Source organism: Heteronotia binoei, chromosome 3 (assembly GCF_032191835.1).
Source record: "Heteronotia binoei isolate CCM8104 ecotype False Entrance Well chromosome 3, APGP_CSIRO_Hbin_v1, whole genome shotgun sequence".
NCBI lineage: Eukaryota > Metazoa > Chordata > Lepidosauria > Squamata > Gekkonidae > Heteronotia > Heteronotia binoei.
Window position 1 is genome coordinate 162,981,311 of NC_083225.1, and position 15,763 is coordinate 162,997,073.

The window sequence follows — 15,763 nt, forward strand, 5'->3', positions numbered from 1 at the left end:
GCATGGAGGGAGTGATGTCAAGAGGGAGGACACACAGGTTTGTTAAAACCACCTTGCAAGGAGAAGGCAGTCTCTCTTTTCCTTGAGATGCTGAGCTGGATAGACTACTTGTTTGAGGATGCAAGTGGGCAGCCACCTTTTTCTGACCATGTGATCTCCCAAGTAATGGGATGTAGACAGGAACCCTGTAACTCTTTAAGATTATTAGTGCCTGCACTATTTTAACATCAGTTAGAGAATGTCCATAACAGCAAAAGGGGATTGTGTTTATGACCGATTTTCTTGTGAAATCCATTTGCTGATCGAGTGCTGTACTTAAGGATGCTTGTAAATATTTTCATATAAATCTTTTTTTACTTTGGAGGTTGGTTCTCAGTCTCCATACCACCTAGATTTCCCCACTGCCTTGGACATGCTAGTGCAAGAGAGGCCCCCAGGTTGGGAGGAAAGCAATCTGTGTGCACATGGCTGTTTCTCCAGGAGAGCCCCAAAGCTGTAATTGGCCCCATGGTAACCAGGCCCTTGGCAACCGAGGACATAGAGGTGGGGCCTCAGGTTGGAAAGGAGAGCTAGGGGCCTTGTCTCTCCTAGCAGGAACCCCTCCCCCAACAGGGCAGATGGTGGCAGTGAGTTACCCTGTTGGAAGGAAGAAGTAACCCCCTCCAGGAGTTGGCAACACGAAGGAGGAGAAGAGCTGGCAGAGCAGGGCCTGCAAGTCAGACCAGGCCTGTTCTGTCAAAAGGGTAAAACTGAGAAGATTGAAGCATGGTATGCTGAGCTCTTTGGAGAAAGGGTGGGAGAAAAATGTCCTGATTAAATGTCTAAAATTAAAAAAGTGAAAATATGTACAACAGATACTTCTATAAGAAAAGCATGCTATCAATACAGTATTGTAACTCAGAATTCTGAGGTAAGCAGAATATGAATAATTAACTTAATCACTCTTCAAGCATTTCATGTAAACCAAAATTAATTGTCCACCTGATTTGTTTCCATAAATAAATAATGTTTCTTTAAAATAACATGTGATTTATTAGACAGAGAATTTGTCTAGTCTTCTTTGAGATTGTACAAGTGACTTTATTCAAGACAGAAACAGTAGGTTGTACCCAAAGGTTATCTTCCACTAACAGAAAGGGGTCTTGCTTGTCAACAGAAGTATTCCTTCTGCTTCAAAAAAAGGTGTCATTCCAAGAGTGACAGGTTCACCATCACATAGGGTTGCCAGTAGCCTTCCCAAGCCTCCCGCCCTGGCGGGAGAATACTGGATTTTCAGCCTCTTTTCCCGCTTTCCATAACTCTGGAAGCGGGGGGAGGAGGGGGGAATGGCGCCAAGGAGCATTTGCGTCGTCCGGGGAGGAGGTGCTGAGCCTGGCAAGGGAAATCTTGAGAAGGGAGGCTGGCTCGCCAGCGAGCGGGTGGAGGTGGCTGCCGAACGCAGGCGGGTCTTGACGGACTCCAATGCCCGATGCTTCTCCTCCTCCCTTCCCTTCCCACCCAGCCCCGTTGCAGCAGCCGTTCTTCCTTTTCGCAAGCTGCTTCCCGCGCCCAGTCAGCTGGCTGGGGGGGGGGGGAGGAGAGAAGCCCCGCCTGCAAAGGACCATGTGCCTTTGCACCTCCGGAGGCTTGATTGCAAGGCTCCACTTTGGGATGGTGTGACTGCTGCTGTAAAGAAGCTGGCAGCAACTCGTGAGTAGAAAGGCCAGTCCCTCGCTTCAGTTGCCAGAAAGGGGGGGGGGGAGGGAGGAGGAGAGGGAAACGTCTTCATTATTCCCTATGTGGAGATCAATTCTCATAGGGTATAATGGGGAATTAATCTGGAGGTTTTGGGGGCTCTGGGGGAGCTGTTTTTTGAGGTAGAGGCACCAAATTTTCAATATAGTATCTAGTGCCTCTCCCCAAAGTACCCTCCAAGTTTCAAAACGATTGGACCAGGGGGTCCAATTCTATGAGCCCCAAAAGAAGGTGCCCCTATTCTTTGTTATTTCCTATAGAAGGAAGACATTTTAAAAAGTGTGCTGTCCCTTTAAATGTGATGGCCAGAACTCTCTTGGAGTTCAATTATGCTTGTCACACCCTTGTTCTTGGCTCCGCCCCAATGTCTCCTGGCTCCACCCCCAAAGTCTCCTGGCTCCTCCCCCAAAGTTCCCAGATATTTCTTGAATTGGACTTGGCAACCCTAGTTGCCAGCCTCCAGGTGAGGCCTGGACATCTGCTTTTATACCTGATCTTCAGCTGGCAGAGATCAGCTCGCCTGGAGAAAATGGCAGCTTTGAAGGGTGGAGGCCCCACCCTTCCCCAAACCCCACCCTCTCCCGGATCCACCCCCCAAATCTCCAGGTATTTTCCAACACAGACCTGGCAACCCTATCTTTATCCAAGGAAGCACTCAAAAGCCACTTCAGTAATTGAACTTGCCCTAACATAGCACATTATGACACTAAAACTGCCATAAATAAAACATTGCTTGTAAAGGGGCAGATTGCTATTGCTTGGTATAACTACCCCATCTTCATCCGATCTATGACTCTTTGTATTCTGAGAGCCAAAATACATGAGACATTGCTCTTTTTGTCTCCACCCCACCCCATATGCACCGTAAGTCCTGTTGAACTGGAAGTTCTGCGCTCTGAACTTAACTTCCAGGTATTTGGAGGGTTTTTTGGATTGAACCACCATGGTATGCAGGGAGAAGAGGCTCAAATTTCCCCCTCTTGCTATTTTCCAAAACTTGAAATAGCCCCCCAAAGCCTCTGTTTGCCCTATTGAGGATACTTATGTGAACAGATGAACTACTGGGGGGGGGAGGGGAAACACAACACACAGTGCTATTTTAAGCAGAGTTGCCCTCTTCTAAGTCCATTGAAGTCAAAGAACTTAGAAGAGGGCAACTCTTCTTAGGAATGCACTGTGAATTGTGTAGTTAGGCCTCAAATACTCTTCATTTTAAGAAGAAACATATTTGCCCTAACTTTTTAAAACCAAAACCAAAAACTAGTTATAGAGTCAATTAGTGAAAAGATTTTTTTTTAAAAAATCAACACATTCATCCCTAGTCTTTTTTTTCTATTTTTTTCATTCATGAGTTCTCTCTCATGTCATAAAGAGCGGGAGTGGGGAAGGTAGAGTTGCAGTCTTCTTAATTGGGAACAGGAAGTTTTCTTTATGTTTGAGGACAATGATCTTTTTATTAGAAACAGCTCTTCTATATTATGAAGCATCTCTCTACCAGTCTTGCTGCCTGAATAATGGCTCTTGAGGATGGCAACACAATAATAGCATCGAGGCAGCCTCTATAAGGATATAAATAGCTTTTCTAACAGACTGAAAGGCCCAGTCCATCATTAAGTTGCATGCAGCTGCAATGGTGTAGGTGGATGGGTATAAAACAACCCCAGTAGAATATAATGGTAACTTGGTACACAGAGGTCCTGTTTCTTAGATTACGTCATTCTACTGAGCCTATTGTTCCTCAACTTAAATTACGTCTCAGTGCCGAGTGGAGTGGAGTGAATTCCATGCAATGGGCTCTCAGCAAATTTGAAGAAGTGTGTGACTGATAACACTGAGATCTGTATTGCTATTTGTAATAGTGAAACTCTGCATTTCTCTTTCTTTCTTTCTTTCTTTCTTTCTTTCTTTCTTTCTTTCTTTCTTTCTTTCTTTCTTTCTTTCTGACATGTTTATCTTAGTATTAGGGACAAATTCTTTTCTGCTGTTTTTTTCCTGCTAAAGATTCTTTTCTGTTAAACTGGGTCTAATTAATTGAAAATACGTTTGGCAATCAGAGACTCTACCAAAGAGCTGTTAAGTATAAACTGCAGCCAGGCAATTTCATACAGCTACATTAATAACCCATTTTTCACAATTGATAAACCTGGTACACATGACCCATATACCAGAAACAGGTGGTCCTTCCAGTTTAATGTCATTTTGGTTCAGACCAAATTAATAAAAGGATAACCAGTGAAAAAGCTGGGGATTTGTTTGGTATATGGATAAAGTCAATATATAAGGTTGATTTTCAAAAGCCTGAGTTTTGAAAAGCTTTTTAAAAATGTTCTTAAGAGTGTCAAGACACTCTTCTAAGGGTATCAGTGCATGACTGTTTTGGCAGTAGCTGAAAGCTGTTGATTTTCATTATGCTAAGAGGTCGTTTGTTGGCATGGTTTAAAACAAAATACTCTTCCTTCACAAAGCCAAGGTAAAATGCACTTCAGAAAGATTTCATGCATCACGTGACATAAAACCATATCTGCCAAAATTACCACTTTCCTAGTAAACTGGAGACTCAACTCATAGATCAAATTTTTACCCTCTTTGAGTAAATGTGACTTAGAACCAAGATTGGATCAATGACATTTTTCTGAACCTCTTTCATGTCAGCCCTGCACTTCCCTGGGAAAACAGAAGAGTTGGCACATACTCCTAGAATTGTTGGTTAAGGAGAAAAGTTTAGCCTCATGAACCTGACTTGTGTTTAAATCCACAATGTAGAATTTACTGCTCGCTGTTCCCTTCTCTCTTACTTCATGATCTTTTAGTCTTGCCCTCTAGTTGCCTCCTGTTCTTCCTCCTTTCTCCATTCCCCAATTTTTATCTGTTCTTTCAAATCCAGCCTCCTTCTTTTGTCTCTTTATACCCCACTGTCAAACTGTTTCCTTCCTTCGCTTTCCCTGGTTCACACTGTCTTTTTCCCAGTCTGTCTTTGCTACCTCCTAAGATCACCCTCTCTGCCACTGTGTCAGCAGTTGTTTTGCCTACATTTCCCACCTCGGTTTTGCAGATTGTCAAGAAGGGGATGGCAAAAGATGAGATGGCTGAACAGTGTTATTGATGTAACTAACATGAATTTGAATGGACTTTGGAGAATGGTGGAAGACAGGAGGGCCTGGTGTGACTTGGTCCATGAAGTCACAAAGAATCTGACTTGACTGTGCGACTGAACAACAACCACCTCCTCTCTCCATCCCAAATGTCTCTAGTTACTTCTGCCTCTTAACCCGCCCCCAATTATCTCACCTTGTGCAAAAATGCTGTATACTAATCATCTTCACAGCAGGCTAGGTAGCTTCCTTGATAGTAAAGACAGCCAGCCAGAACTCCTTGGAAACAAGAGAATGTAGCCCTTTTGCCTGTTTCATAGAAATGTTAACATCTCCAGAAATTTTGAAAAAAAAATCCCTCACTTTTATTAGAAATGCAGGGGTGGGGATTAAACATGCATGATACTGTCTTATTAAATATAAATTTATTTGAGTGCATTGAGCAATATAAAATGCACCATTCATAACTTGGCTTAGAATATTGCACTAATTGGCATATTTTTGGAATTTAAAAGTACAAAAGTACTATATCAGTTATAAATGGCAGTGGTGATTCAGGCAGATTGTCAATAGCCAGTAAACACATTACTGTTTCCTTTCTTAATGTGTTTTTGTCTTGAGGAATAACACTTTCCCACATATTCCTTTCTCCCCCATCACATTAGTATAAAAACTTCAGTTTGTAATCCTCCTCATTCCTTGTCACATGCACATTAAACTGCTTTGAATCAGAGATTTAAAAGTCTAAGACATGCTTTCCATTTTGTTACTTGGGACCGTCATAACCAAACAGTTACTAATAGTTCTGTCTCTCTGTCAATCTGGAATTTGTTCTGCAAGCTTTTTTGTTGTTGTTGTTTATAAATAGCTACACTTCAGTCTTTCACACTTTATACTGCCAGCAGAGGCACTGACTAAATTACATCTTTTATTTTCAACTGTGGACAAATTAATAGCTTGTAAATAACTGCGTAGTGCAGCCTTTAACAACTACTTAGAAAAGCAGGAGAGGGGTGTATTTTTATCTCCTAGGCCCTGTGAAGACAGCTCTTGACTTTATTTAACCATGGTTAAGTATTTGGACCCATTTCAAATCATGGTTGTGTTAGCCTTAAGATCACATCAGTAAACGTTACTGCTAATGTAATGCTTAACCATGGTTAAGGTGGACAACAAGAATTCATGTTCCAAAAGCCAAAGTGATTGTGTAGACCTACACTCAAGTGCCAAATCACATTTTGGCTACTTGGAAGTGCCCATTGTGTGTGCACAATCTTCTCTTCTGGATAGGGATGCCTTGTTTTCTTAAGTCACTGAGGTACTGGTAATTAGTAATGAACCATTACATCTGCACTGTCATAACCTTAGGTACTATTAGCCACACACAGGCTTTTAAAACAAAGATTGAAACTGGTTCCATAATCTAGTTTAAAAACTAATTATAGTTAAGTAATCATGGTTAGACCAGTGGAAATGTTAATGCACGGTGTAACTTTCCACAGCACCGCTCAGAAGGATTCCATCTTCTACCACTGAAGATGAATTCTACTCTGGTTTTTGTTTTTATGAGATTCTGAAGTTTTTTAAAATCTTAAATTTTAATTGTGGATTTTATATTGCCTCTTCATCACTATTTATGTGACCTTGTAATCCACCCTCAGCCAGCTCATGGGGAGAGCAGGATATAAATCGAATAAATAAAATGAAAATAAAATGTTAATGCACTGGTACAGATGCCTGCATCTAAGAGTAGAGGAGGAAGGAAGGAACAGAGGACTGCAAGACTGCGCTGGTGCTACAACTACCCCAAATCATGTTTTGGCAATCTGGCAGTGCTACATCTGAAATCATATGTCTGCAGTGGACCTTTTGTGGCAATATTATGACCATAAAGAAAAAAAAAAGACCATTTCTGCTTTGAAATGTTTTCTAGTATATACAAAGTTATGATTTTATCCCAGAAACACATTGGCATAACTTCTACTTCTGTATTGCAAACAATACAGATTCTTCTTCTGATGCATTCAAAATCTATTGTTCTTAAATCAAAATTATGAATTGTGAAATAATTTTATCCCTGATATATGTCAATATCATGCAGTTCAATTTACCGCACTCCCTAATAATCTTATTTGTCAATCATTCTTCTTAGCTTTATCCTATGTAGAGTTAGATACACATAAACCCTGCATATTCAACACTGCATAGGATCAGGCCATCTGTATTTGAAAATTAACATATGACTGGTTCAAATAATTAATAAGGAAGGAATTCTACCACAAATGGAAAGCTAGTTACTTGGATCCCATGGATTTTGCGGGCTGGAAGGTGATTTTTGCTGATCTTTCCCCCTAGCTGACCTTTAACAGGGTCCCATCTTGCATTTGGGGCTGCATGGGAGGAGAAGAAGAAGATAGAAGATATTGGATTTATATCCCGCCCTCCACTCCGAAGAGTCTCAGAGCGGCTTACAATCTCCTTTACCTTCCTCCCCCACAACAGACACCCAGTGAGGTGGGTGGGGCTGGAGAGGGCTCTCACAGCAGCTGCCCTTTCAAGGACAACCTCTGCCAGAGCTATGGCTGACCCAAGACCATGCTAGCAGGTGCAAGTGGAGCAGTGGGGAATCTCCCGGTTCTCCCAGATAAGAGTCCGCACCCTTAACCACTACACCAAACTGGCGGGAGGTGACATAGTCATGCCATGTTGATGGAAATTCCTTCTGTCTGTGGGAATTCCAATCAGATTCAAGTCGTTCTGGTGCAGTGGTTGGAGTGTCGTATTAGGAAGGAGGCAGGGCCTTGGCTTCAAATCAGCAGAGATACTCCCTGAGTAAACTTGGGCCAGTCACTGTTCAATTTAACCTAGCTTACTATGCTATTTGTTAGTTTATTTAAAATATTTATGTACTGCACCTCTATGTTTACACTCAAGGTGGTTCACAACATAATACATAAAATCTGCTAATAAAAATACGAGTTAAACAGTAGCAATACAATGAACATCAGTAAAGTTTAAAGAATAATGAATGCAGATGGCAAAAGCAACAGTAGAAATAATTATACAACAATTAAAGTGGCAATAAAACTAGCCAAACATTCACTAGAACAGCAGCCAAACTGTGAAAATGGGAGCCACTCTGGCAGCACAAGTGGGAAGCTGAGCTTTCCAGCAACATTACCACTACACAGTCAAAAGCAATGAATCTGTAGAATTATCTCCCAGGGGATATAGTAATGGCTGCTACTTTCATGGCTTTAAAGAGGGATTAGGCAAATTAATAGTACATAGCTATTAGCCACTAAAAACAAAACCAAATCCATGTATTACCTTTCACTAAGACCAATCAAAATAATGCAACATCTTGTGCTAGCTTTTGAGTTCTCCAGAACTCTTAATCAGGCTGAATGCTAAAAAAAAAAATCCAGTCTGATTGGGAGCATAGTCTTGCAGTCCTCTGTTCCTTCCTTCCTACTCTCATCCAGCCTGATTAAGAGTCACCACATTGAGGCTGCTCAGTTTGCATAGGATGCTTAGCATAGTGGTTTTTAGGCGGTGGTACATGTATATACCACTCTCTAAGTAGTTTAGGCAGGATGCAGGGTTTTCATAACTATTTCCCCTATACTATAATTCTCCAGTCAGATTGGCCATAGTTCACCTACTCTCCCATTGGTTGAGCTGCCTGTCACTCAATCTCAATGGAGAGCAACCCCCACCTTGCAGCCCCAGGACAGACAAGGACTGAGCCACTGCTTCGCAGAGGAGAGAAAGACTTTCCTTACTGGCTGAGGGAGGGAGGAGGAGGGGGACAGCTCTGGAGAAAGCCTTCTCTTGATTGCCTGAGGGAGGAGGGAAAGAGCCAGAGAAAGCCTTTCCTCGATTGGCTGAGGGCTCCTCCCTCTCCTCCTCTGGAAGGGAAACAGCCAAATACAGAAAGAGAGGGAGAAAGAGAGAGAAGTCCTGTGCTTAAGACCAACAACGTTATCAGAGAGAAAGTCAGAAAGGCATCACTAAAGGCCTTTGAGGAAGAACTCATTGGGGTAAGTCTTGATTAGTGCTGAAGGTTCCAAATTGGTGGGAAATTCCTGGAGATTTTGTGATGGAGTTTGAGGAGGGCAGGGTTTGCAGAGGGAAGAGGCCTCAGCTGAATATATTGCCATAGAGTTCACCCTCCACAGCATTTTCTCCAGGGGGAGAGAGATGTTGTCTGGAGTTCAGTTGTGATACCAGAAGATCTTCAGGCTCCAACTGGAGGTTAGCTATCTTAGGTCTCACTGCCTGCTACTGTTCAACAGCAGCTCCCCTATGACAGCCAGTGCAACATAGGAGTTAGGGCTTCAAAGTGGAGTCTGCCACTCCCAGATTCTAGCCGTGGAAGTCGACTGGGTGATTTCCAACCAGTAATAGACTTTCAGCCTAACCTACCTCACAGGGATGTTGTGCAGCTCAAAAGGGAGAGAGGATGATGTAAGCTGCTTTGGTTCACACTGTGGAGAAAGACTGTATTTTTGCTAGGTAGAGGCTGCAGGAAGGGGGCAGGAAATGGAAAGATGAAGGCAGATCAGTTCCCCTACAGAAAACAGCCACCTTGAGTGGGTGGGAAGACAGCAAGAGTGGGAAGGCACTCGCCCAGAGTCTCTTTCTAGAGCCTGTTGTATTCTTCCTCACAATGGGCCTTATTCCTAGTTATTAATAATTTGCTCTCACTTATCCTCACGTCCACCTGTAACTATGATGTGCCATCTCCACCACATCTATGATGATTTAGCACATTAGACAACAGAATGTGTATAAGTATATAAATGTCCTTCTTGGGGAACGTGGGCTTTTTCTTTCTATCATGGTGGAACCCAGGTTATTATATACCCTTGCCGTTATACCCTGACTCATTAAAAGGCAGCTTCATATGTGTAACTGCTTTTCTCGCCAACTGCTAGGTGATACAGCCCAAATTGCCTTCCATTGATTCATTACCTAACAAGTTACCTGAAATTAATCTCGTGTCATTATTACATTGTTCTGTTCTCTGCCAGTATGGTATAGCTCAAGAGTTGAACTACGCTCTGGAAGATCTAGGTCTGAATCCCCACTCTGCTGTGGAAACTTGTTGGGTGTTCTTGAGTCAGTCACTCTCAGCCTAATCTACTTCACAGGGTTGTTATGGGGATAAAAATGGAGGAGAGAATGATGCAGTCTGTTTGGGGACCCCACTGGGGAGAAAGGTGGATGCATGAATTAAGTAAACACAGCAAATGGCAAGAGATCCTTGGAAAGATTGTGTTCTAACATGCCTAAAGGCAGTGTTTTGCTTGCTTGCCCAGTGCATCTTAAAATCTATTTTGTGCCCAGCATTGTCTAACCCAACGAAGTTGCAAAACAGCCTATAGTACCCATAAGACGGCCCTGTTTTGCTTAACTGGCATGGATGTTGGCATAACACTGGCTGTAGCAAAATTTTTGGCTGCCCTGGCTTCAACAGGAAGGTGGAATTAGTGTGATCTATGTTGACATAATGTTGTCCAGGTCCGTTGGGTCCGTTTAGATTTCTAAATAAATAACCCATAAAATGAGGGTCTTCCTCGTCGTGCCCTGAAAACCCCCACAGTGGGGTTCCCCACACGCCCTTTTGTACTTTCCATCTAGCCTGAAGAGTACCAGAGAACTCAAAAGCTTTCCTTACTACTTTGTGACATTTTGATTAAGAAAAAAAAGAGGGGAGGGGGTGGCTAACCAGCTGCTGTTGTTCGGGGCATTTTCCCATGTACCGACAAGACTACCAGCCATGGTTTCAATTCAAACCCATGCCGAGTCAACGCCGGCGGCGCTTATTTCTACCCGCTTCTCTTATCAGCTCCTCCATTCGAGCGCCACCTCTCAGCGCCTCCCCTTTTGCCCAGCCCGCAAAAGGAGGCGGGAAAGCGAGCGTTTTGCCGGCTTTGGAAATGTAAATTGCCTGCGCTGAGCCGGAGAGGCATTATTATGTATCTCCCCCGCTTCCCCGGCTGCGTCCTGGGTCAAACTCCTGTTGTCTCGTGGAGATAAAAAGGCGCGGGCAGGGAGGGATTCAGTCTCTCGGGGTGAAGAGGCCGGAGAAGGGGGTCGGGTGGGGAGCGGCCCCTCCGCTGAAGGAAAACGGACCTCTCTTCTGAGGAAGGGAGAACGAAGTTTGAGTCAAAGCGGCGGGAGCCTTTGGAACGCCGCCTCTTTCTCTTCTTTCCCCTTCCCCGGGTCAGCGGGTCCCCCTCACACGCCACGCCGCACCAGAGTTGAGGCGCTTCGCCTTCCTCGCCGGCAACTTTCCCCCTTCCCCTCCCGCTCAGGCGCTCCTGCTGCTGCTGCTGTTCTTGTTTGCGCCTATAGGCTCTCCCCTCCCTCCCTTCTGTTCCGGTTGCTGCCATAGTGATGTGTGGAAGCGGATTAGTGTACACCCAGGGGAGCAGCCGCCGCCGCAGCGGTGGAGTAGTGTGAGTTTCTGTGCCGCCGCCGCCTGTTGGGGTGAGGGACTAAGGAGGCCCCGGGCTGCCGCTCCTTGAGATCTCGCTGGCTGAAAACACCCGGCGTGCAGAAGTTTTCTGTTCGTTTCCCAGGTAAACGGCTGCCAGGATTTGGGGAGGGGAAGGGGGAGGGCGAGCGCATGGCTGCGAGGAGCGCGTCAAGTCGATCCGTTTCCCCCTTTTGTGAGATGAGAAAGAGAAAAGCCCCTCGGAGCTCAGCAGGTGCCTTTTTGCCATACGGGAAGTTGATAAGCAGCTGAACTTTCGAGCCCGAAGAGATGAAGGGGATCCTTTGCTTGCTAGGGAGACAATGATTACTGGGAAGCGGTTGTTTTAAAACAACGGTAAGAACCTTATACGGCGGCGATCTTGTATCTTAGTTGCTTGTTTATTTCTGTAGCGTATTATAGAGATGTGGCTATTAAGCGATTACAATGCAGTGCCTGTGGTGAGCTTTTGTTTTCTTTCTCTTTCACAACTTTCCTCTTTACATTTTGCCCTGTGTGTGTGATTTTTGTTTTTCAAAAAGAAATGTGTGTTACTGAGAAAAGCATCCACTCGACCCAACCTCTCTATTTTAAACTCTAATCAGAGTTAAGAGGAATGTAGGCTTGAGGGGAATAGTGGAATCTGGAGCCTCTTGCAGTTATCTAAAATATTGTGCTGGGTCAGTTTTAAAGCAGCCGCTGCCTTGTAAATATTTAGATTGAAGTATGCATCTGTGTGAACAAATTAGCCCTCTGGGTTAATCTGTGAATAAATGACTAGAGTAGCATGGCGGGAGGGGGGATTAGGGCTGAGATGCGAAGTGTCTCTCCCACCAAAGGTATATTCTTTCCTCTACAACAGAACTCTGTTCTTTGAATGAAAGAAAATAAAATCCATATATAAATTCAAGGATTAATGTTCTGAGTCTGAATTAAATTGTGAAAGGGAGGGTACTATAAATTCCAGGTGGTTGCATTGTGCCCACATTGCATCTTGCTTATGCAATACATTTCTCTACAGGGAATGAAAACAAGGTTGGAAAGCTTAATAATTGCTTAAATTTTCAGACTTCAGCGTAGGGTGTTAATGTGTAGCTTGTTTGTGTCCGCCAGTGGATATTTTATTTTTTTTTTAGTCTCTTCCATACACTTTCCTATTCATTAAACTATGGACTATGTGTGCTGTTTAAAGTCTGTGAACTTACTGCCTTCCTCTGTTTTGCACTACCTCTTTACAGCTGCTATTGGGGAGGGGGGCTCTTTCATTTACAGTTAGCTTAGACAGTTCATCTGATGAAAAGGCTGTTCTCCAATGAGAAGCTTTGATCCAATAAAAGTGATTTATGTGCAGATCACTTCATTGGATGCTCCCCATGCGTGTTTGAAATGGAACCAAGCCCCTTACATCCACCCTGGACTGTCCATTCTGTAGTCCTAGTCCACATACATATTACCTGGCAGATGGTCACTGTAATTGGGTGTGAATCCTAGATCCCTTCCTCCTTTCTTCCCCAGTAGGTGGTAGGTGCTATCAGAATTAAGAGCACCAAATATCCATTGACACGAAAAGAGGTGCTTGTGGCAAAGTGGCATGTACATTGCCTAAAATTCTGAGGACCAAGCAGATTTACAGTTAGGTCTTTTGCAGTACAGTTCATGGACATCCTTGGACTTAGAAGGATACAACTTTGGTTAGGATAGCATGGTTAGAAAGGTGAAAGTTCAGGCACAGTGACAACAAATGAAGTAAATTTATCAGTAAAGGAAGAATTCTATTTACTTAACTGAAGGCAGAATTCCATTTACATATCCCCTTATGGTCTTTGGATTTTGCTTAGTAGCAGTTACCAAGCTAGCAAAACAAATACATATTTACCAAATAATTCCATTATCTAATAGCTGTACTAATATTGGTATCATTCTCAAAGTCTTTCTCAGATCTATAAGAAAGCCTTGTTTTAGGAATGTGTTGTATTTTATACAAAGAACCCCTCTTTTCTGGGGAGAGATATGCTAAATGCTGGTTTTGTTTTCTTGCTGCAGGCTGTACAGACTTGTAGAGAGTTAAATTCACCCCATAGATGTGACAGCAGCAACTCCAAAAGATGCCCAGCTGAAGAAGAGCCTGAGTTTGGAGAGGATGAAGACCACCAGTTATTGGGTGTGAACTACAAAGCCCTCTGTCCTGATGCTTACAATACGGAAAACATGACAGCGTGTCAGAATGGCTGTGGAACTGGCACCTCTGTCACCTGTATAGTCATGGATAACAAAGAATCACAGAACAACACTACCTCATTATTGTACAATGGGGGATGCAACACTAGTAGCAGCTATGAAGATGAAGGCCAGGACAATAAAGTCAGCCCTTCCAAAATAATGCGGATTTTTTCCACTCCTCAGAAAAGGTCTGGCTCCAATGTAGAAAGGCCACGTTCCCTGATAGTTATGGGGAACCCTTCAACATGGAATGCTTTGTCTTCTATTAGAAAAATGGGATCTTTCAAGAAGTTAAAGTCTTCTGTACTGCAAGGAATCCAAGCCAAGGAAGACTCTGACAACTTAAATGATACCACATTGGATAATATTATCAGAAAGCGTGTCCCAAACGGTGCAGTGATGAGAGTACAGACAAACAGGTATTCCTACTCAGGACCCGTACATGAAGCACACAAAACTGTAGATGGTAGTTTGGCTTCTGATAACTCTGATGGAGAGGAAAGTGATGACTCCTTTTTGAGGAACACTTGCCGATCACGCAGCATCAGGCGTGCCTATGGCATTGGCCGCATAAACTTGCTAGACATTGATAAAATTCAAGATCATCAAAACAGTAGCAGAATGGTATCCCCCATCATCCAGGAGTCCCAGATTTGTGAAATTGTGGTGAAAGATTCTGAAAGCAACGAAGTTGTCTACAGGCGGAGCAAGAGCACAGACAACTTGAACTTTCTGAAAAAGAGCTCATTCAAACGGAAGTCCACCTCAAACCTCACCGACCTCAAAGTTGCAAACGAAAAGCAAACTCCACAGAGAACAAGCACTTCTTCAGCCGACTCTGATAAAACCAACAGGAACTCAGAGCGGAGATCAAAACGCTGGAAGAGCCCAATTAGAGCGAAGGATTTTGACAGAGTTTTGAAACTTGTCAGCAATGTTGCTGACGTTGCCTTGAAGAAAGACAGTCCTAAGAGCGAAACACTATCATCCACTGAGCAGAACCAGAGGACAAGATCAAACAGCAGGCTGCACGATGATTACTCACGTCGGGTGTCTAGCAGCAATGAAAACGACAGGCGGAGGTGTCACCCTCCCAAATGTAGCCCAGATTCTAACTTTTCTGGAGCTGGTCTCCAAAGACACTCTGAGGATGACCATGTTGGGACTGACGCATTGACCTGCAATACCAGTAGTCACGGAGTATCATCCTCTGACACCCCGGATTCAACATGTTCGTCACCTCCCTTCAAGGACATCGGCTCAATTCCTAATGAAGTGTTTTACGAAGACTCGGATGAACCAAAAAGTTCCAGCCAGTTTACATGCAGCACTGAGCATCCCAACGCCCCTGCCAGACCTGCAGTCCCTAAGCCTCAGAGCCCTAGTGCTGAAAAGGTTAAGTGCAATATTAATTTCCATTGTTCTGATCAGTGCAGCACCTTGTCGCTCAGCTCAATGGAAAGCGAGGAAAGAGGGGAGGGGCCTTCTGCCAAGCTGGGGAAGAGCCCTGTTTGTTTCCAGGACTTGGTGCATGCTGCCTATTACGACGAAGCAAATGAAGACAGTGGCATCAGCAGCCACTCTCAACTGAGCCTCAATTTAGCTCTGAATGCTGATGAAAAGAAGGAAGAGGTAAGAATGCAACCCATTTCTTTAGGGCAAGCAACAGTGTACACCTACCCCCAAGCAATATATATGTATGGGCTACTACTCAGCTATATTGGCAAGTGGCTTACATAATTTCTCATTTCTTCCTGTCTTAAAAGAGGTATGTTTTGAAGGTAATATCAAGTTGTTTTGCTTCCTGTGAATATGAATAAAGCATTAAAAAGAGACTGGCCTGTGTACCTTTTCAAGGACAGCTTTATTGCAAGTTTGCAACCTTACCTGCCTTGTGACAGGAGCAAGACAGAGCAGGATCCAGCTAGGAGAGTTCTTGGCTGGGGCACTGGTAAGGATCACTCAGTGATTCTGAGTGACCCCAGAGAGGTTAGTGTTGGCAAGCTGCTGAGTGACCTTGGAGTCAATCCCAAACATGCTAAGATTTATTCATAAGGCTGCATAGTGGCAGAGGCTACGTATACAAACTTTAATATGCTGTTGCAGTTTTATTGTGCTCTGCATGGCAGGACTGGTTGGTATTTATGAATATGAAGTTAGACTGGCAATGTAATGGTCTGATTATAAGACAGTAACTGGTGACATAATATAATGCCGATAACTATCAAGTTGT

At 43.7% G+C, this 15,763-nt stretch overlaps 1 protein-coding gene across 3 annotated transcripts in view; it reads left to right on the forward strand.

The window, feature by feature from the left end:
• SPATA13 (spermatogenesis associated 13) overlaps positions 1-15,763 on the forward strand; it is a 115,277-nt gene that overhangs the window by 40,461 nt on the left and 59,053 nt on the right. For all 3 annotated transcript variants that reach the window (XM_060234779.1, XM_060234782.1, XM_060234781.1), the window contains exon 2: positions 13,354-15,162. In XM_060234779.1, the coding sequence (XP_060090762.1) occupies positions 13,519-15,162 (1,644 nt within the window). In that variant the 5' untranslated portion in view covers positions 13,354-13,518. The remainder of the gene's footprint in view (positions 1-13,353; positions 15,163-15,763) is intronic.